The 22,552-nt window shown below is 47.5% G+C and overlaps 1 protein-coding gene and 1 pseudogene across 4 annotated transcripts in view; both read right to left on the bottom strand.

The window, feature by feature from the left end:
- Positions 1-290: 290 nt before the first annotated feature.
- On the bottom strand, positions 291-458 carry LOC120235367 (annotated as a pseudogene).
- Positions 459-1,298: 840 nt separating this feature from the next.
- The window catches only part of VTI1A (vesicle transport through interaction with t-SNAREs 1A), a 350,308-nt gene continuing 329,054 nt past the window's right edge, over positions 1,299-22,552 (bottom strand). For 2 of the 4 annotated variants that reach the window (XM_039237644.1, XM_039237645.1), the window contains one exon: positions 1,299-4,763. In XM_039237644.1, coding sequence (XP_039093575.1) covers positions 4,670-4,763 — 94 coding nt within the window. In that variant the 3' untranslated portion in view covers positions 1,299-4,669. The remainder of the gene's footprint in view (positions 4,764-22,552) is intronic. The other 2 variants (XM_039237647.1, XM_039237648.1) reach the window with 1 other exon arrangement.

The following is a 22,552-nucleotide window of genomic DNA, read 5'->3' as shown; positions in this document are numbered from 1 at the left end:
GATGGTGGCTGAGCAGGGAACATGTGCCATCTCTCCCCTTCACATCCATGGTGTAGATGCCCAAGGGGTGTCTTTCTGAGGATGGGTGGGAGTAAAACAAGTTGGCAGAAAAGTACTCCTCGTTCCCTGATGTAGACCAGGACACCCCAGCCCTGAAGTCCCAATGAACCAGGCCTCTGAGAGTGTTTCCATGTTTATGTGAAACTCATCGAATCAAACAGGGTGACCAAATGCGGCCAGCAGTCCCGGCATGGAGAATGCCACTAACTTCAGGCCTGGGATGGAGATGTTGCTGTTCCCCTCCAGCTCAGAGCCCATGGAAGAGCTGAGGATTTCACCAATGGCAAGCCACAGAAGGGAAAAAAAAAGATGGAAGGTCCACCCCAGCAAAGCATGGCTCCTATTGTCTACTAGGACAGATACTACACTTGATCTTAGCCAAAAGGCCGAGAAGCGATCCTATTGTCTACTAGGGAAGCAATAAGCTCATTGACTACACAGAGACGCCTGGACACCCCATCACACCCCCACCCGCCCCACACCAGCCGACTGGACACACAAGTGTTCCTTTAAGAAATCCCTACTTACTCTCCAGACCACAGTCCTCCAACCACAGACTCAGCTAGCGGAGGAGACAAGTGGACCAGAAACAAGGGACTCACAGAGCTTCCTCTGAAACCAGCACCAGCCACAAGCAACCAACAGACCTTGGATGTGCATTTCGCCCAGGAAAGCCAGCTCCGCGCCCAAGCACCAAGTGCCTGGCTAGGCTAGCGGTTCAGACCAAAGAGACGAGGAAATCATTGCTTGTAGTTAATTCTCAACTACGTAGACAAACGGCTATAAATATTTATGATGGGAAATTTCATTATTTAAAAATTCGGCTCTAAATTTCCTGCTAACTCCATGAAGAATGCCTGCTGAACAGGTTGCAAATTAAGAACAATTATTTTTCTCTTCTGCATTTGAATAGAACTTACAGCTAAAGTCATTTAAAGGGGTTAACATCAACCTTAATTAAATATTAAAGTGTGCCTGTACCTGCTGCTATTGTTGCCCCTTCGAATAAGATATAACCTATTTTTGACAAGTTTTCATCTTTCTCTGTGGAAGACGCTACATGAAATCAAATCAGTGGCAAAGAGGAGAGTAATGAATAATCTATTTCATATTCCAACAGTACCCAGAGCTCGGAGTGGAAAAATATTCAGTCAGATGATGGCAAGAGGCTGCTAGGGTACCACATGACACAGCTAATGTTTAAATAATAATAATAATAAAAAGCGATAAACAAATCATTAGCCCTTAACAGTTGTTTAATGCAATTTGTTAATGAACGCAATGGTGGGGACTAATAATGAAAGAAAATAAAAACGTCTAAACAGGCGCCAAGTTGCTGGCGATGCGCAATTATTTCCTTGTCAAGTTTTTATGATTTAATGAGCCCCTCTGGGACTGACGGCTGTCAGTCAGTCGTGACTTTTTGACACCATTACAACTTCAAATACAGCAGCAGGCAGGCTGTTTTCCTCGGATTTGAAATACTGAAATGATCTGACAGTTTTAAAGAAAAGATGTGCAAAAAAAAAAAAAAGAGAAAGAGAGGAAGAGAAAGACAGTTGCTTTCTTTCTTTCCACCACCCCCCCTTCCCTTCTTCTATGGGGTAGATAATCTCTGGATGCTGTTTGGTAATGAAAATCCAATCACTGAGGTCATTATCTGATGAGGTTTTTGGAACAGGCAGGCTTTTTTCCCCCTCTTTATTTCTTTACTTAATGATAACCCTCAATGGGCTTGCCCCGCATGGGACGGCCAGAGCTGCACAATTTTGTTCACCATTAATTTCAGCCTTTGAAGCTCAGGGCTCAGAAGCAGTAGCAAAGCAAACCCCCCACCAAGCTGGTTCCAAAATAAGACAATCCAGCCTGCCTTAAACAGAATAGCAAATGGCCTCCCAGCCCAGGCCTGGCGGCTGACGTCAAGCCCATTGCATATGCAGGCATTCGCCTTCAACACGGAACATTTAAAACTCTTTACAACTTAAGAGACTTTAATTAAATTGCTTTTGATTCTGGAGCAGGGTAGCATCGGCTTTATTTATTCGGTCAGGGAAACTGTTTAGTCTGCATGAATTTTATATGGCAAGGGCCGCCTCTTCCTCTTCCTCCTCGGTGTCTTCTCTTCACCACCCCTCCACCCCCCTTCACATTGAACATCATTTTCTAGCACAGGCTCCCAACTGGAGGCATAGTCAGCAGTCAAAGTCTACATAGCAAGTTCCTAGAACCTTTCACAGATCTAGGACCTGCTTCGAATTTGTGGGCTTTCTCCCTTCCCAGAGGAGCAGGGGAGTGGGGACGGGAGAAAAGCATGCCTCTGGTGGGCTCCTTTGCATTTCTTCTGCAGCAGGCGGAGGGCCAGGGAGTTCTCCGGACTTCAGACCAGCTTCCTACAAAACGCTCACCATCAGGGTCTTGGGGGTCACTCTCAAGGTGGGTTTGATGGGGTTGGTAGGCCAAGGGTTATCTGTTCAGAGTCTCCCAGTCTCAAGGTTGAATTGGGGCAAAAGCTCAGGCAAGAGCTGATAAAGAGGTAGAACTGGAAAGGAAAAGCCATTGATAGGGAAGTAATGCTTCCCCCTCCCCCCCACCCCATTTCATCTACTTCAACATGAATGCAAAGTGTTAGTGAAATATTGAGGAGCCGGTGGGTTGAGATGATCAGATCAACCCGGTTTTGTGGGTGGCCTTGGGAAGAGGTGTGAGGGGTCGCTGGATAACTGGTTATACGCTTTAGCTAAGTCAACGGTTTCAAAAGCCACCGGAGACGCGGGGGTAATACTTCCCTGCCATTAGTGTTTCGGAAGGAGAAGGATGTTGTCTGTTTGTTCTCCTGCTTTTTAATGGTTTCTTCAATGTGTTCAGCATGTACGGAAACCCGTTATCGGAATAAAAGAAACTTGCTGAGATGGATCCCTTAAGCTGATAGGAAAATTAGCACTGCCTTTCCACTGCTTCACTGTTCTACTTCTCTTTGCCCAAATCCCATACCATCCCTGCAAAGTAAAGGCTGCGGTTTTATTTACACAATACTAAATGATTTATCTGGACACACGCAGGGCCTGGCTTGTTGCGCTAAGTACGATTTCTCTGGTGGATTTTGCCATTCTGCATTTCCTCTCTAAACCATCATGGTTCTTTTCGGAGTTGGGACAAAATATAAAATAAAGTGCCGCATCGAGGCGAGCTCAATCTCTGGGCACAGGTGGTTAGCATTTTTTATGAAGAGAACAGGTTTGCTTTTCCAGGATTCAAAACTTCCAATTATCTTCAAAAGATAGCACGGACCTCGTAAATGCCTACAAAGTCTTAAGAAAAACACATTTTGCTTTATGACTGGGGGGAAATGACCTCAGCATGGGCAACTTTAAGCTTGATCCTAAATGAACTCATTTTGAACGCAATTCCCGGTTACCTCGGACAGAAAGAAACCAAAGAAACTCACAAAGCATGTCAGAGGTTTGAATACACAGTGAATTCAGGAAGGCTGTGCTAACATTTTTTTTTTTTTTTTTTCAGAAAACCCAAGCAGTCCTTTGTAACATGCTGCAATCCCTTACTCTTTTGAAGGAGGTTAGTGACCATTTCTCATAAAGTTTATTTCTAGTGGATCATCCTATAGGACTCAGTGCCATATTTATAATCACATTTGAAATTTCACACTGACGGACTCATGTTCTTGCTCTTCCTGAAATATTCATGTTCTCTTTACATACTGGAATGGATGTGGAGGGAACCTTGTCAGACCTTTTGCATGTATGAGGGCTGCTTTTGGCAGTGCAGATATTAAAACCGAAAGGATACAGAGATGCTTACACAGGTCAGGGGAGAGGAGGTCACAATTAAATATCATGCCAAAGCTCCCTTTGCCAGCAAATTCTGGGGACTGTGGGATTTGGGGAAGGTAAGGAAATATTTCATGTAGCCAGTAATCAAAGTTGTGAAAAGTGGATCTTGGGCAGGCTCAGCAAAAATATTCTTGGCTGTAAAAAAAAATATATATGCATAGAAAAACAGAGAAAGTGCTAAGTCAATTTCCTGCACAAATGATATTAAATATCCACCTTTACAATGAAAGCACTCAGGCAGGTAGAGTATATTCATTATGCCTGGGTAGGAATGGGGCCGGTTTACTGGAGTGGGTCACTGGCTCTGGCCTCTGTTTTTCTCTGCATTTTATTCTTGGACATCACAGAAGGGCAGTTTGGTGACAAGAGATGTATGACAAACAGCACAGCCCATCAGATGCCCCATGACTGACTCATCATGCCCTATCCCAAACCATGACCCCTGACATGTCCACAGGCCAGGAAGAAAAGTCACCAAGGCTATTTTGGTGAGTAGATGAAATTCCCAAAAGGCAAATAAACATTCACCTTCTCCTACAAAAGAACAAATCTGGGTGAAGACAAACTAGAAAAGGAAACCGACCCACACGCAAGCAGGAATAGAAAATATTTTTACACTCTTTGTGCTTCAGCTGAACACTGGTGACAAGAGGGAGGGTCATTCAGGGCCTGTCGGCGCAAAAGAATGATTCATGTGACCATTTTGTCTTAATTACTCAGAACAGGCCGTTGTTGCTGTTTATCAGGGAAGAGCAGATCCATCAATGTCCTCTGACAGAAAAAGTGATCGCCATCAGGATGGTGACAACCAGGATGATGGCCAAGATGACGACCAGGATGCGGTTCTGGATGATTCTATGAAAGAGCAAAGGAAAGAAAATAATTCGCACAGATAAACGAAGGACTTTCAGACAAAGACCATTCCAGACCAAGTTGGCTAATCAAAGTATGGCTTCACAGGTGGGGGTAGGGAGCCCAGTGCGGGGCTTAAGTGAGCGCGCATGCATGCGTGTGTGTGTGTGTGTGTGTGTGTGTGTGTGTGTACACGCCTGCATGTGTGCGCTCATGAGCTTTTTGGTTCTAGAAACGACCCGGGAGGAAATGAACGACTCCACAGTGACTGTCACGCGGCACTCAGAGAAATGCTAACGCGAATCAAATGGCTTTTCTAGGCTCGGGGTACCATGTAGTAATCTTTAAGCGATCAAGGGCCCCATGTGAGCTTCTCGTTTTAATTTAAAATGTGAGACAAGCTTCATTTTTTTGCAGTGTTTCCTGTAAAAGACTCCAAGGAAACATATGTCAGTAAGGTACTTACCTGTACAAAAATACCCGGGGAAAAGTAAAAGAGAGATTTAGGAAGAAAAGGACAGGATTAAGAAGCAAGTGTCAAACTCGCAGCTCAGGCTGCGAAACCGTCATCTGTCACTGGGGCTCACTGCTCGGTTATGCCAGGAGGAAACGTTACATTTGCTCCGTAACAAAAAAAAAAAAAAAAAAAAAAGATGGAAATGAGAAATTACACAGAGTACCTAAGTGCCTCATGTGCTTTGCTTGGTGGACCCTCACCTCTGGGGACTCCAGAGGCCCAAATATAAGCTGGTGTGGATGACGGGGGACCGGGAAGTCAGGAGGAGAAACAGAATAGAGACACGTGCTCCGAGACGCCTTCAGAGAGTTTGCAAGGAAGTGGCCTCACAGTGCGTGAGCTCATTCTGAGAAAAGGGGTCGAGCGACAGAATGCTTTGTTGAGGCTGTCAAAGGGAACCCAGGTCAAGTGGCCCGGCCCACGCTCCTCCCACAGAACCCACCAGACAGCGATAGAGTGGCTGTCTATGCCTGACACCCCACAGCAAATCCCATCTGCCTGTTCCTGCAAATATCAAGCAGAAAAAGGTCTGCTGTCTTAGTCCGACAGAGACCCTGCCTCCTATTTTGTGTCTCGGTGAAGAAATCTCTGGAAGGCGTTGGCAGCCTTTACTAGCTTCCGGAAGGAAGATGACATCCTTGTGGCTTCAGTTGGATTCCTCCTCACCCACCCCCTTCTTCTCCAAACCTACATGGATGGATGGTGATGGTCACATCAGACAAGCCCCCTCCCCCGTGGCCCCCTGGAAGGACCAGCCCCCTCTCCTCCTGACAGGTTACAAAATGATCACATTTGCTGACACGTCTTCCGCAAAACTGCGTTAGTGCCTGTGTCCACTTTCCTCGAAGGAGATGAATGATCCGCTCGGTCCTCATTTATCACGCAAGGCTCAGCTAAGATCTGTCTCGTTTATTTCTCCCCTTCCCCACTAGAAAGGCTGCGCCCTGACATTAATTCTTCTGCCATGACAGCTAATTCGGACTTAACAGGCCATATTTACTCAGGAGGCAGGAAGATTCTCTGTCCTCCAAATAAATAAATAAAAACAGGACTTCACGGCTTGTTAAAAGTGAGGCTAATTATGAACACTGATCGGTGCCACTTGGTGGCTTGATTTGAAACCCAAGTTGATGTTCTCCCCTTTTCTCTGGAAGGGGGCAGAAGTCTTCAGAACAGTCTCTACATTTCCCGTTTGCCCGAGTCACTGTCACAGTCTCTATTTGCCACAGTCATCTGCGTCAGACTCGCAAAGGAAATCAGCAAAATTGAAACTCAGCAGTGAAACAGATTAAAAGCATGAAAACTCTTTAAAATTCTGCCTTAAGTAATATACGGTAGTGCGTCTCTTGGTTGACAACCATTTTATTTGTGGGTTGAGGGCCCCAAGGCATCCATGATGCTAATTTATAAAGGATTAACTGCGGGTGTTACTTGTTTAATCTGAAGCATGGTTAGAAAAATGAATACACAGGAATCCCTGAATCCTCAGCTCTTCCCTGGCCTTCCTAATTGGGCTTCCCTCATCTCAAGGCAAAGAGGGGTGTGATTCTCCCACAATCCCTCTTCCCAGCTCATATGTTTAATTCACTCCGCACACGACAGATCCCAGGATAGTCTGACCTCTCTGCTGGGTCACAGACAGTGGGAAAGACCGAGCTGTCCACTCACTCCTCGGTGGGCCCGGAGCCTGGAGCCGTCTCCTCTACAGCCCCAGAACACAGTACGGTTGCTGGCACACCGCGCTCCAAAGAGACCCACCCGAGGATGCTCATCAGAGAATGCAGCTCCTGTAATTGTAATCGTTCCATTCAAGGGTAAACGGAGAAGAAATCTGTGCAAACTCTGCAGGCAAATCTCAGGGAGTCTGCGTAGGAAAGGCTGAAGTTACACGTTGAAGTAAACCCCCCAAAGATGCAGCTTCATACCATATGCCTTACCAGAGCACTAATGGATCTTCTCCCTGATGCCAGGAGAAGGCACGGTCCTCACGGAACGGAGGCATGTGGCGGAGGACGTGGGCAGGAGAGAGCACTTGCTTTCAAACCGAGGGCTGACAGATATTTAGGACAAAGTGTGTAGAAGGGGCAAAAAAAAAAAAAAAAAAAAAAAAGATTTGGAGCGGACTGAGTTGGAAATAAGCTTGACTCAGGCTGGCAACCCCGCTTTGGACCTCAAAGGTGTTAGGTTGCTATGATGCCTCTAAGGACCAGAAAAGGGAGCTGCTGGGGTCCTTGACGGGGTAGGAACGAGCCAGCCAGGAGCGGGGGAAACAAAGGCTGGCACTGGTGGGTCCCATCTGTGAGGAAGCCTGGAGTACAGTCCCAGCCGGAGGCTGCTGGCAGGTATTGCTGTAGGCAAAGCAGAAAGGAATGCGGGGTTTGCAGAGCATCAGGACAACAGGCCAGGAGAGGGGTTCCCAGCTCGCGAGCCAGGTAAGGAACTTTGGGGAAGCCCGAAGTAACTTCGTTCTAACTTTGGGCAACAGGGGGGCTTTACGTTCAGCGAGGTCTGCAGCAAGCTGTCTTAATCTCCCTTTTGAAAATGCAAAGTGTGTTTACCCAGTAAATAATTTAAGAAAGAATATACACTTGAAAGAAGACATCCATTGAAACAGCCAGGCTAAATTGCCTCCGGGCAAAAACTTGTGCATTTGCATGCTGCATTCTATTAAGTGAGCACACTGTGGCTTTAAAAGAACGCGGAGCCAAATTAAAAGGAATGTGGGCCCGAAACATCAAGGATTCTCCAAGTTTACATTATGAATCACAGTGCTGTTGATACAAGATGAATTAACCATTTACTTTGAGGCTGAACTCACAAAGTACTATTGAAAATACTGATCCCTGTGTGGAACCCTGGGAGCGGCTAATCTTTCCATTGCCAGTCTCCTCCCCCTCTGGAAACAAGCTCCTGCGTGTGGCAGCGGGATTGGAGGAGACCCGGCAGAGAGGGGGCATGTGGGGTGACACGCGGTGCGGTTCTCTCTCCTGCTTGGAAGCCCGGGAATTCCACGGCCGCAGGAGGCGTCGCGGGCATCCGCCAGCATGCCGTTCTCCTCTACTCCTAGACACAGCGGGCTCTCACCTGTCCCTTGAAGTTAGGCCCAGCCATGTGACCTGTGTTAGGTCAATGAAATGTGAGCAGAGGCGCTGGCTGTCACTTCCACGCCAGGCATCTGGCTCGCAGTGTTTGACTGCTGGCTCTTTCCTTGCAGTTCTGATTCAGGAGGCTGTATGTTTTAGGAGTGGAGTTACAGGTCGGCAGGACACTGCTTCTGCCTGGATCCCTGAGTCGTTACATGGAGCACTGCGGCTCAGGAGTCCCCTGGACTCATGGCAGAGTTGTATTAAGGTGATGAAAAATGGCTTAATGAGATGGGTGCAGGCACGTGACTTAGGCCATTCCAACAGAGTGAATCTCAAGAGCTTGGCTTTGAATGCTGGGTCACCTGGATCGTATGGGGTGTGGATGTGAGGCCTGGATCTGCTGCAGCCGTTTTGTTTCCATGAGGGGAGCCAGCCTGAGAAGAAGCTGAGCCAGGGAGGATAGCACCATCGATAGAACGGCAGGGAAGTGGAACCCTGGTCCCGAAAACATGGTGAAACTCTCTATCAAACGACCCTTCCTCTGGACTTTCAGTTAGATGAGAAAATAATTAACTTACTTTATCGAGTTAGTTTAAGTTAGGTCTTCTGTTATTTTGAGACCTACAAGCATTTTTAGGTTGATTTACCCGGATTCCAAAATGAAGTCCTTGATCTACAGCATGTTGCTCCCACTTCTCCCATGAAGAATTTCCTGACCATGACCTTGTCTGACTCTTGTACTTCCCTGGGCATCTCTTATCACATAGTCTTATGAGTTTCTGTGTCTGTGCAGGTTTCTCCAACAAAAAGTAGACCTTCCAGGGACTGACTCTCCTTTGTCGTTTGTATGCCTAGTGTCTAAAACAGAGGTTGGCACAGACATTCTCAAAAATGTGCTTGCTGAATGCATGAAGGAGAGACTACCTACATGTGCTCCCCTGAAGGTTCACGTCGTGTGCTTCCTGGTTTCTAAGGGCTGCTTGTAGATGAGCACAGCTTTAGGAGTTAGCGATCAGCCACCCTCCCATTAAGGATGCCAGCAGTGTCCAAACTCTTTTACAAGCCTGCATTCATTAGCTGGAGAGTGCACGACACTCCACAGGTTCACTGCCCCGTCCTGCACATGCTTTCCTGCATGGCCAACAGGACTGAATAATGATGTCCCACCTCTGGGGTCTGACAGCACAGGAAGAATTGGCGGAACAATTAGCAATCCTGAGAGCATGGGGTAAACTGTGTGGAGGAGTCTGTACCTGCATCTCTTTGGGAAGTTCTCCAAAACAAGGGCCAAGGGAAAGGCTCTCTAAGTGTCTATATCAAATTCAATGTTAGTACTCACCAGAAAGAAATGCAAACAGGAATAGGGGATATGGTTCCTTGTCATCAGCCTATAACATTAACTTGGATTTGAAGCATCGTTTTCAAAGCTGGGTGGGTACATGGGTGCACCTGAGCTGGAGTTGTGTGGCTGTTATGCCCCCTGGTAAATGCCCACCCAGCGCCTTCGGTATTCTGCATCTTTGGGGAGTATCCTCAGCCTCACCCCAAGAGTTCAGATAGGGCTGGGCCCAATTCTCTGATTCCACAGGTAGACATATGACCCAGGCAGGCCTGGCTAATCACAGCTCTCTATCCCTTGCACAAGTATTTGTTCAGGAACTGGCATACCACCGAAGCCACATAGAGACCTATGGGGATTCTTTTTTTCTCGAAGATCAAGAAAAAGGCACTCTCTTTACTGGAATTAATTGTAGGGGCAGTGGAAGCCTAGAATGGCCAGTGCCATTCTTTTCATCCTGCAGGACGGGAACCTGCCCGCAAGATGCCAGCAAGGAGGAACACAGCATCCAGAGATGAGGAGAAGAGATGGGTTCCTAAAAGCATTATTTGGACCCTTGGATCCTGCTGTGTGCCTGAAACCTGACGAGTCATACTGAAATTTCCCAGTTACAGGGGTCAAACAATTCCCTCAGGATGTGAGCAAGTTTGGTTGAGACTTCTCTCACTTAGGCCATATTGATTTTACTGAAGTGCAGTGTCCCTCCCAACCCCGTTCCGTTCATGTCCACCCAGGACCTCAGAATGTGACCTTATTTGGATACAGGGTTTTTGGAGATGTAATTTGTTAAGGATCTTGAGATAAAATTGGCATGGGTGTAGGGTGGACCCTAGATCCAATGACTGATGTTTTTATAGGAAGACAGGGCACAGAATGACATGGGGACTAGGGTCCTGTGAGGTTGGTAGCAGAGATTGGAGAGACGTAGCTATAAGCCAAGGAATGCCTGGGGCCACAGGATCTGGAGGAGGTCAGGAAGGATTCTTCTCTAGAGCCCTCAGAAGGAACATGGCCCTGCTGTCTCTTTGATTTCAGACTTCAAGCTCCTAGAATCACGACAGAATACATTTCTGTTGTTGTAAGCCCCTCAGTTTGTGATGCTTTGTTACGGCAGCCGCAGGACACAAACACATGGGATTCGGGGACCCAGAACCGGATAGGGACCTGGCCACGTGGTCTTGGCCTGTACGGTGACTGTTCTCCATGTTCCCACCTGCTTTCCCATCGTTGCATCACACATTTACTTTGGGGCTGTACAAAGTCTTCCTCTAAGGACAAGAGAGTCCCAGCCTGGTCCCTTGGATATTTTAAACATAGCTGTGGGGCTCATAATCTTTAGGAGCTGTTGTTTCTTTCATCTCAGAATGAGAATTTCCATTCATGACCAGAGAGGACAGCTGCCCAAAGCCACATGAGATGGAGGACCTTGCGGGACATGTCTCATAAGATGCCTGCCTCTGGAATAAGATGCTTAAAACAAGAGGGGGCGCCCGGGTGGCTCAGTTGGTTAAGCATCCTACTTCAGCTCAGGTCACGATCTCATGGTTCACGGGTTCGAGTCCCGCATTGGGCTCTGTGCTGTTTGCTCAGAGCCTGGAGCCTGCTTCAGATTCTGTGTGTCCTTCTCTCTCTGTCCCTCCTCTGCTTGCTCTCTGTCTCACTCTGTCTCTCAAAAATAAATAAATGTAAACAAAACAAAACAAAACAAAACAAAACAAAAAAACCAGGAGGAAAACCAGGTTGCCTGGGTGGCTCAGTCAGTTGAACACCTGACTCTCGATTTTGGCTCTGGTCATGATCCCAGGATGGTGGGATCAAGTCCCATGTCAGGCTCCACGCTGAGTGTGGGGCCTGCTTGAGATTCTCTCTCTCCCCCTCCCCCCCACTTGTGCATGCTCTATCTCTCTCTCTCAAATAAAAATACATAAATAAATCATTTAAAACTTTTTAAAAAATAAGAGGAAAACCAGATGTCATCTCTGGGCCAACTTACTAAACCATCATCTACCATTCATAGTCCACACTTCCTGACCTAAGTTGAGGAGAAGTGGGTTATCTGGGAGCCCTGAGGGAACCAGGCACAGGAGGGAGCCATTTTGACAGGTAGAGACATGAGCACACTCCAGCAGGAAACCAAGGAGATGGGAATGAGTGGCTGAGCCCTAGCACACCTAGGTTAGGTCCTGAGCGAGGGCCAGAGTAGCTTAACCCCATTTCCAAAGTTCTACATAGTTCAACAGGGATCAGCAACTGCTTTCTTGGAAAGGACAAGATGGCAAATGTATTAGTTTACAAAGGACCACACACGGGGGGCCTCAATAACAGAAATTTCTCAGTCTCACAGTTTTGGAGGCTAGAAGCTAGAGATGAAGGTATTGGCAGGTTGGTTCCTCCAAAGGCTGAGGGAGAATCTGCTCCATGCCTCTCCCCTGCTGCTGGTGTCGTGTTGGCAATATCTGAGGTTCCTTGGCTTGTAGGTGCATCACCCTGGTCTCCATCTTCCTCTTCACGTGGCCCTCTCTGTGTGTGGGTATCTGTGCCTGAGCTTCCTCTTTTTAGAAGGACACTAGTCATAACTGCAGTAGGGGACCGCCCTGCTGTACTGTGCCTCATCTTAACCAGTAACAGCAGCAAAGACCCTATTTCCCAATAAGGTCACATTCTGTGGTCCTGGGGCTTAGGACCTCGGCATACGAATTTGGGGGGCCAGGGGCTTAGGGGAGAACACATTTCAACTCATGACAGTAATATTTAGGCTTTGTGGACCGTGCGGTCCCTGTTGCAAGTGCTAGCTTTGCCTTTTGTGGTGCCAAGGCAGCCCTAGACAATGTTAAGTGGGCAAGGGCAGCTGTGTGCAAAGAAAACTCCCTTTTAGGAAATGGGAGTTTGAATTTCATATAACTTTCTTATGTCAAATCAATTATTTTGATTTTTTACGTTTAAAAATGTAAAGTAGGGGCGTGCGGTGGCTCAGTCGGTCGAGGGTCCAACTTCGGCTCCGGTCATGACCTCATGGTTCGTGAGTTCGAGCCCCGCATTGGGCTCTGTGGTGTCAGCCTGTCAGCGCAGAGCCCGCTTTGGATCCTCTGCTCCCCTCTCTCTGCCCCTCCCCTGCTTGTGCTCTCCCAAAAATAAATAAATATATACATATATATATACATATATGTAAAGTAAAGTGATTTTGGTCCCGTGGACCATACAACAAACAGGCAGTGGGCCAGCTTCGGCCTTCTAGATGTGGTCTGCTGGCTCCTGGCCTAACAGCTAAAAGCTATGGAAGGCTGGCCCTTTCCGTCTGGAGAGCGGGGTGGTCCTTGGGCCACGCACAGACAGGTACGGCAGGTCTGGCCAAGTCCTTCTGAAGAAAAAAGGAAACACACGAGTCCCAGCCCTGTGGGAGCTCAGGTGTCACAATGAGCAATCAGTCACAGAAGCCCGACAACAAAGGCCATCATTAGAGCAATGCCAGTGCGCCCACAATCCTGGATTTGCCAGGGGTGACCTGGAGCAAGTCACTCCATGACACCTGGGTCTCAGTTCCTTCCCGAGCAACATCAGCCAGCTCCCCAACCACGCCAGGGAGACGGGGATTAGCTCATTAAAGATTACAAAGCACTCTGAAAAGGTAGAGCCCTTTACATGTGTGCGGTCGGCAAACAAGGCTGTGAGAGAGGATGCCATTTCAGGAGAGGTGAGAGGCGGGAAGAAAGTTGTCTGGAGGCCGGAGAAGTTGCCTGGGAAACTTCCAGAGGCTGGTTGCGAGGTGGAGGCAGCAGTCCAGGATGCCGCTGCTTCCTCAAGCTCGCCAGGCTTCCTGTTCCCACAGGCGGGCATCTATCTGGGCCTCACAGGGCCCCTCTCCCCAGCAGGGCTACCTTCTCTGTGAGGTGGCCGCATGGACATCAAAGGCGAGAGGAGGGGGTCCCGTTGGCTGCCTCGGGGATGCCTTCCCAGGCTGGGAAGGCAGCCAGCAAGTACCTGTCAGAGCCCAGTGATAAGACCGACCGGTTTTGATCAGTGATCTGCAGTTACACTGCGCTCTGTTGCCAAATATGTACATCTGATTTCAGCCTGGGCACCACGGCCACCACCATTCTCAAATATGGACTCCACCGTGGCAAGGGGCTTGGAGGGTGGCTTTGCCGGCGACTGGGCTTTCAGATAGAATCAAAGTGCTTAGGAAAATCTTGAGAGGAATGAAATAATGATGTTCTAGAAACACATGATATACTTAATCCCTCACAGGTTAAAGCTAAGTGCCGGCGGAGGTGGGCAGGATTCTTTGTTACAGAGGTGAGGACCCTGTCTCCCGACAGGCGAAGGGACATGTCCAAGGTCAACCATTTGGTGGACAGCTGGGCCTTCAGACCAGAGAGCCCTTCACAAACATGCTGCTTCTAAGAGGGCCTGTTCGACAAAATCAAGGAATATAACCTGCGTGACGGAGGACAGTGGTTCCCAAACTCCAGACGGGAGCTGAAGCCAGAAACAAAGAGTAACATGGAAGCCTCCCTTTCTCCGAAAGCGAGATTACACACTCTAAAGGACTGTCCGTTTCTCTGCGATTGTGTCCTGTCTGCTGTGTCCATGTTCAAATGTCCTTCCTTTTACCGCGTGATGGTAATAGTAGATGGTAGGTTTCTGCCCCAAAGACCCCATTTGGACAATGGAAATACACTTTCTCCTTGGAAGTTAGTCTCTCTTACTTGCAAAATAAAAAGCAGACAATCCTCTGTCTCCTACCAAAAAAAGGCCCATTTGGAGAAATGTGAAAGTTCTCTAATCTCAGAGCTAGAAAATCCCACGCAGCTGGACCCTCCAGGGATTCCTCCTCAGGTCTTGGCGGGGTGCTGCCCCTGGTGGCCTCATCAAGGACTTGGGGGCAGTGGCCTCATCAAGGACTGAGCGCAGACATAGCCACGCCACTCCCACAGCTCGCACTCAGCGACATTTACTCTGGGCCAAGTGCTGTTCTGGCATCTTCTACACTTTGTTGAACCTTCGCAACAATCCTGTGAGGTGGAGGCTATTCTCATCCCCATTTTCACCAAGGCCTCAAATCACCCCTCCAACCTTATCTCCCACCCCTGCAGGACACCCCAATACCATGGCGGTTATTGATATAACCTATCCTACAGATGAGGGAAGATGCTACAGGGAGATGCCAGATCTGCGGAAGATTTAATTTAATGCATCTGTTGGAATAGAGTGCCCGACAGAAAAGAAAATCAGGTGAAAGAATTAGCTAGACTCACTGTGTGACCTTGGGAAAGGACTAGAGGTCTCTGTTCATCCATGAAATGTAATAAAGGAATCTTTCCCAAGTATTCTCCGCACAGGGTATGGACAGCGCTATTCTTCTAGACAGTCTTCAAAAGGCAGGGTGTCAGGGGTGCCTGGGTGGCTTAGTCGGTTAAGAGTCCGACTTTCGCTTAGGTCATGATCTCACGGTTCGTGGGTTCGAGCCCCGCGTCGGGCTCTGTGCTGACTGCCAGCTCAGAGCCCGGAGCCTGTTTCAGTCTGTGACTCCCTCTCTCTCTGACCCTCCCCTGCTCACGCTGTCTCTCTCTCTCTCTCTCTCTTTCTCCTAGAAATAAATAAAACATTAAAAAAAAAAAACAAAAACAAAAGGCAGGGTGTCCTTTTATGGTCCTGGATGTCTATCACATGTGTGATATGATTTAATGTCACAGTGATCCTGATTTATGAGAACCCAGATTTGGTGGCTCAGGCCCACCCAGGGAGAAGGCAAGACCCGCTCCAGATGTGGCCCTGGTGAAGTTCTCAGTGCAAGGCAGCCCATCACGATGGCAGGCCAGGAGGACTCCTTTCCCAACTCCCAGGTTTAGGTGCTTTTCCCCACCCCCCATCCCTGCCGCTCGCTCCTCCTGCTGGGTGCCCGGAGGTTCCCCATTCCCACTGGGTCCTACCCCTGTATTGTGAGCAGCCCTACTGCCCTGCTCAACTGGCCACCTGCCATTCCTCCTGGTGGGGGGAGGGGTGCGCGTGGTTCACCCTTCCATCCTCCAGAGAAACCATTTGGACAGAAGCTGGTCAGCTACCTTCATTTCTGGAGCCAAACTGCCAGGATTTGAATCCTGGATCTGCCACACACCAGCTGTGCAAGTTGTTCATTATTTCCCTGAGATTAAGCCCTTTTGATACTTTGGTGTGACAATGTGCTTATTTTATGGTGTGCTGGTGTAGATGCAGGGTTCTTCCCAGTGTCCTTATTTGGACATTGGAAATGTACTCTCTCTTTGGAAATTTCTCTCTCCTAGCAAAACAGAAAGTGGACAATCTTCCTTTGGTCCTCTACTTAAAAAGAGAAACAAAAGTACCAACGCAGGGAATCTGAAAGTTCCAAAGAACCACTGCTTCAGTTTCCTCATTAGAAAAAAAAGGGGCTGCGGTGCCTGGGTGGCTCAGTCGGTTTAGCGTCTGACCCTTGATTTCAGCTCAGGTCAAGATCTCAGGTCATGGGTTTGAACCCCGGAGTCGGGCTCTGAGCTCGGTGTGGAGCCTGCTTAAGATCCTTTCTCTCTCTCCCTCTGCCACTCCCCCCACTTGTACTCTCTCTAAAATACATAAATTAATAAATAAGGGGCTAATAATAGCAGTGCCTCAGTGAATTACATAAATAAATAAATAAGTAAAATCAACATGAAGTTCTTCTGTCAGTGCTTGGTAATAGTAACTGCTCAGTATATACGTATAAGAATTATTATTATACTACTCCTATTCTGACTCACAGATCTCCCCACAATGTACCCTGCTATTCTTTCTGTTTGGCTGCTCCCCCTCCAGTAGATAGCTCCCCCACTTCAGGTACCTTGGCCTGGAAAGCCTGTGGATTTCTCTCCCAATCCTGCAGGGCACATCCTGGGGCTGACCCTGATTAGCTTGCCTCATTGGGTCCAGGCTGAGCCACGCTCCTGGAAGCCCCATTCTTCAGCGGCTACTAAGTTACCCAGTAAGGTGGAGGCTGCCCTTCCCAGTTCTGTTAGTTTCCCTGGGGACACCCCTTGACTGCCAAGATGCCTCTTCGGAAACATGGCTGGTTGAGATCTCGCTGGTGGAGACACAGCTGCCTTGGCTTTTGGGAGGAGCTCTAACATTATTTCTCTGCAAGATACGACTTAGATACTTATCTCCTCATTGTTATGGATTTACACCTTTTTTTCTTTCTTGATGTCAGGAGGAAGAAACGTTTTGGCAGAGGTTTATCAGCTACCTGTATCTCCGTCGACTCTTGAGGGATGTGGTTACAATTTCTAGATTATAACATCAGAACTTCTCTGTCTTGTCCAGATTTGGCTCTGTGGCAAGCTGAATGCGACGTCTTAATGAAATCCCCATGGTGCCAGTTCTCAGGCTGCTTCTCCTCCGTCGTTTTCTTGTTCCTTTATTGCTTTTCTCCCCAGCAGAGAGAGGCTGACCCCTGCTGCCATGCTACCCTGCGTTGTCTGGCTTCCCGCTGCATTCAGCCAATGGGAGGCACTCGGAGGACACCGGGGGTGGGGGGCAGAGAGAAGCCAGAGTCTTCTTCCCTCTGCACCTCTGTTTCTACTGCGGCTCCTGACAGGCCTCCATATGTCCAGCTTCCATTAGGTGACCCCAGTCCTGGGCTCCGGGCACCCTGCTCGGCCTCTGGTCCCTCCATTCCAGGGAGCGGACTTCCTGCGGATGCCAATCCCGGGGCTACTCCGTTTTTCTGGTTGGAGGGTGCACGATGGCCCCAGAGAAGTGTGCACCCGTCTGCTCAAACTTATGACATCGCCTTCATAATCTTTTACCTTCAACCGATTTTACATACCCCAGAGCAGCATTAATCATTTTGCAGCAGGGAAACACTAGGTTAAGAAGGCCTCCTCTTAAGCACGAAGATCAGCAGAACAGTTGACTCATAGCTCTTTGTGGGGGAGGAGGATGGGGTGGGGTGACGATCAGATAGCAGGATCTCAGGTCTATGCCAGGTGAAGCCACGTCACCTGCTGGCCTGACAACACGTGTTATTCTCTCTAACTAAGGAAGGGGGTAGGGGAATATCCAGTCCGAGGGCATCAGGAGTGGGGGCTGGGAGAACCCGGAGTGCCTGACCTTTTTCTAGACTGGTGCGCATGGGGGCGGGGACTGCTCCTGATTGCCACAGGGCTCAAAGTGGGCTTCGCACAGCCAGATCTCCTGATTTGCCAAGAGAAGCCAGAAATTGTGTTCTTTCTGTGAAATCTCCCAAGTTTTAAATATTGGCAACCGAGTAAAAGTTTTCCAAAGCACTGAGTGGCCAAACAAAGCCCATCTGTCTGTGGGGCAGAGTGGACCTGTGGGTGTTCAGTCTGTGACCTCTGACTGGTTATTAAGGAACAAATGAAGAGGAAGGGGGTGGGTGGGTGAGAGCGTCTTGCTCTACAGCTGTACTGGGGATTCCCTTGGAGGCCCTCCTGACCCTGCAGAAGTGTGAAGTTCAACCTTGAAAGGAGCATCAATAACCAGGGTCTACACTGAGTGTATCCAGCTTAGCCCATAACTGATTCCTAACTACCGGGTCAAAGGCCCGTGAGAGGTCAACAGAAGCCACAAACCAGGCTGTGTGTGCCTTGCAGACCTCTCACAAGGTGATGAAAAGCACAGGCAGAGGTTGGCTGGACCCCACATCTGCAGCCCCCTTGACCTTCACAGCCTGCAGAATGCATTGAAGAGCCCAGCTGGTGATTCTCATGGATGATGGTGTACATCTTACATGCAACATCTTCTAAGCCAGTAGGCTTAGGAGGGGAAACCAAGCGGTCTCTATCGGAGGGTAAGTGACAGAGAGATTTGCAATCTACCGAGCGGTATTGTGACAAACAAGTAAATGTGCCGCAGTTTCCCCATCTCTAAAATAGTAGTAAATATATGTGACCCAAGCACTCCTGATGCTGACGACTGTGTCCGTGGGCTTGATAAAAAGGCAGAAAATGAATTGCTGAGGAGTAGAATCGCCTTTGAACACATTCTCAGGTTCTTTATTTAGCTGCAACACATAGAAAAGCCAGCCTAGTTGGGAGGGATCTTTAAAGAGCTGAGCCAAAAAGCTGCCTGAATGTTACAAAGAAGGAGCCACCTTTTTCCCTGTCATCCTTTGGAGGGACTGCCCTCAAGCTCCTTGGCCTTAATTTTCAAAAGTGGATGGTGAAAGCCACCCCTTAACTGGCTACGAGACAACACAAGGGTACCTAATTACCAATACGAGGTGGTGCCACTCTAGGTCCTTGCCAGAGGGCCCAACCTCAAAGTTCCCTGCTGAACATCTGTCAGAAGTCCAGCAGAGAGAGAGATGGTGTTGATCGAGGAGCCTAACGGAGGGGGTGCATCTCTCCTGGAGACCCTAGGGTCTCTCCCCGGAGCAGCAGAGCCCCCAGGGGCCAGCAGCATGGTGGTGTGTAGCTTCACGCATGCGCTCTCACCTGTTTCTTGGCACAATGCCGCCAGCGTACACAGAGCAACAGCAAGAAACAGCCCTGTGGAGCTCACATTTCCTGTAAGGATGCTCTTGAACATGTTGTTTATTACCCTGTACAGTGTGTGTCACTGCAATGAGGTCCCATGGGAAGGCGTTCTCTCTCGTCGGGGTAGGGGAAAGAACTATGTTTTTATCTTATGGATATTGACTCATGTAACTGTAACCATCTTCCTCTTCAAGTTGGCTGCCAGAATGCCTAGAGATAGATTTGTGGCCCAGCTCTCACAACTATATCGGCTGTTCCAAGTTTGTGTGCTAACCTCACTCCTGGCTTCATTTTAGATATAAAAAATCTACTGTATATATTTAGGTAATTTGCTATAAATCCTTTGGGGACCAAGACAGGTTTACACATAGGCACCGAAGAACTAAGGAAACGAAAGGAATTCACAGCCTCGTGGGTTGGCTACTTTAATGACTCTGGCTTGATTTTTCCTCGCATCCCCCCCCTCCCAAATTCTATACCATGTGATTCTTGGAGGGTGAGTTTGCATGTTTACCAAAACAATAGGATTTTTCCAATTTTCCCGTGAATCTCCTTTCATGGCCAGCACGGGGTGATTTCTAGAACAAACCCCAACTTGGGACTGGGGGCCCCTGAGTTCCTCCTTAGCCAAGTGCAGTGGATCGCGGGTCCCCTTTGTTCCGGGATTTACTTCAATTGTCTTAACAACATGGACCTCTTTTGTGAAACCCGAAGGCGTTCCCAGCGAACGTTGGCTGCAAATCCACGAGCCACAATGTTACCGCGGTCACAGTTTCTTCCTTGAACAATCTAAAGCATATTTCTCTCTGTATATATTTGGTTTTGCAGATGCTTTCAAGCCCAGAAAACAATCATAGCTGAGGCCATTTCTGAGATGGCAACTAAAAGAACCTACTCGGAGACAGATAAAAATAATGAGAATCTTTCTGTCAGAAAAGATTTAGAAAATATCACTGGCATTATTAAAATTTAATTTTTTACTCGGCTTTTGGTTCCCCTTTCCGGTGATAATGAGCAGGACTACACACCTCCGCCTTGCTAGTACTTGTTTTGTGCAATAAATTCAGCCTTCCAGTCTGAAGACATTTCAGACAACAGTTTTGACTGCTATAGGCTTATTTTTTACCCTGTGCTCTGCTTTGAGTCTTCTTATAAAAACCAGTTCATGAGATAATTTTCCACAAGGCCAGTGGAACTAATAAAAATCAATTTTGCCCAACTGGTTCAGAGAAATCTTGGGAATAGCTAAGGCAGAGTTGCAAAAAAAAAAAAAAAGGTGGGGGGAAGAATCAATGTATTCACTAATGGTTTACTTGATAGAGAACTATCAAATTAGCTGACAGGAGATGCTTGGCCGTAGGAACTTTCCTTTCGGTCTCAACAGAACACCTTCTTCTTTTTTTTTTTTTAATGTTTTATTTATTTCTAGGAGAGAGAGAGAGAGACAGCGTGAGCAGGAGAGGGTCAGAGAGAGAGGGAGTCACAGACTGAAACAGCCTCCAGGCTCTGAGCTGGCAGTCAGCACAGAGCCCGACGCGGGGCTCGAACCCACGAACCGCGAGATCATGACCTAAGCGAAAGTCGGACACTTAACCGACTAAGCCACCCAGGTGCCCCAAACAACAGAACACCTTCTAAGAGTCCGGGAAAAGCTTTTCTTCCCAGTGGTTGAAGATACTGGAGAGCAGGAATTCCGAGCTGGGAATGGGTGATAAGTCTCACTTCAGGCTTGACAGACGGCGGCCTCGGTTGAAGCCTTGTCAGACCTCCTTTTTATGCAGAGAGGCTGGTCTGGTGAAAGGGTGGGCTGAGGTTTACACAGTTTTCTCCAAGGCCACGGGATCAGTGGGCTAGGGACCCAGCGCATTCAGATACATTGGGTTCTAGAGACAACCTCATTGTACCTCTGCCAAGACCCCCTATTTTGCCTTCTTGCCAATGGCAGTAGGCTTCCAATGGAGCGCCTCTTTTATATTCTGGGAACAAGAGCAGAGCGTGGCGGCCTGAGGGACACATTCTCTGGAACACATGCCTTAACTACCACCTAGATTTCATTAGTTTGTGATGCTAGCTGATACGTCTAAAACAAATGGCAAGGCCGTGTGCAGAAAAAAAAAAAAAAGACTGGAAGGAAATGTAGCCAAGCGTTCCCAATGTTTGTATGTGGGTGGTAGGTGTTTTTTCTATCTTTATGTATTTGTACATTTTCTCCAACGGTTGATTATTATGTGTATATAATTATGATTTAAAATAACACTGAACTAAGAATTGAGTAAATTGAAAATGGAAACATAATTTATTCACAATGTTATAAGAAAGTGAGAGGGAATGTGTGAGAAAAAGAAAAATAATGGTAAAGTTTATTTTTTATCTTTTTTGTGCCTTATGCTATTTTAAGTACTTTACACAAATTCTTTTAAACTTCAGAGATCGATGACAAAGGTTATCAATGTTCTCATTTTCCAGAGAAGGAAACTGAGGCTTAGGGAGGTTAATTTGCCCAGGATCACGCAGTATGTCAGAGGCAAAGTTTATTTAAAATCAGGTCTGATTTCAAAGACCACGTATCACGCATGACGTGAAGAGCAGTCTCTAGCATTATGTTGCATCCTGCATTCTGGCTTATTCTGCATTTATGAATAAAATCAGGGATAACAACATCTGTTCTCCCCCCCACCCCCCAACTTATAGGTTCTTGTGATGTTCAAATTAGATCATACATGTAAAAACAGAAAAAGGAAAGTTCTGCTCAAAGGAATACAGTGATATGATAATATTTCATATAACACTGGTGAGTTAAGACTTGCCACAAATGTTATTCAGACACTGATAATTCTCAAAGGAAAAATACACTGGGGCGGCTGGGTTGAGTGTCCGACTTCAGCTCAGGTCATGATCTCACGGCTAGTGGGTTCGAGCCCCGTGCTGGGCTCTGTGCTGACAGCTTGGAGCCTGGAGCCTACTTTGGATTCTGTCTCTGTCTCTGTCTCTATCTCTCTCTGCACCTCCCCCTGTTCGTGCTTACGCTTTCTCTGTCTCTCAAAAATAAACATTAAAACAAGAAAAAATATATTAAAATAGAATTAATACTAAAACTACATTAAACAAATTTGTTCTTAATGATTCAAAGGTGTAAGAGGATCTTGAACTATTGTACTCAGCATGAAGAACACCAATTTTCTTGCCTATAACATATTAGCTAAAAAGCAAAGGTTGTAAGTAGCGTGTATATTATGACCCCGATTTTGCAAAAAGAAAAATATACACATAAGCTTAAAGTAATGATTGCAGGTAGGCATCGGGATCATAGAGATTAAAAAAAAAAATCTCACATTTTCCAAGTTTGTTTCTATAACGAATTA

The sequence above is a fragment of the Hyaena hyaena genome, unplaced genomic scaffold (genome assembly GCF_003009895.1).
Source record: "Hyaena hyaena isolate Hyena2069 unplaced genomic scaffold, ASM300989v1 scaffold_128, whole genome shotgun sequence".
NCBI classification, from domain to species: Eukaryota; Metazoa; Chordata; class Mammalia; order Carnivora; family Hyaenidae; genus Hyaena; species Hyaena hyaena.
The sequence above is the reverse complement of the archived record's forward strand: the minus strand, read 5'-3'. Positions and strand labels throughout refer to the sequence as shown.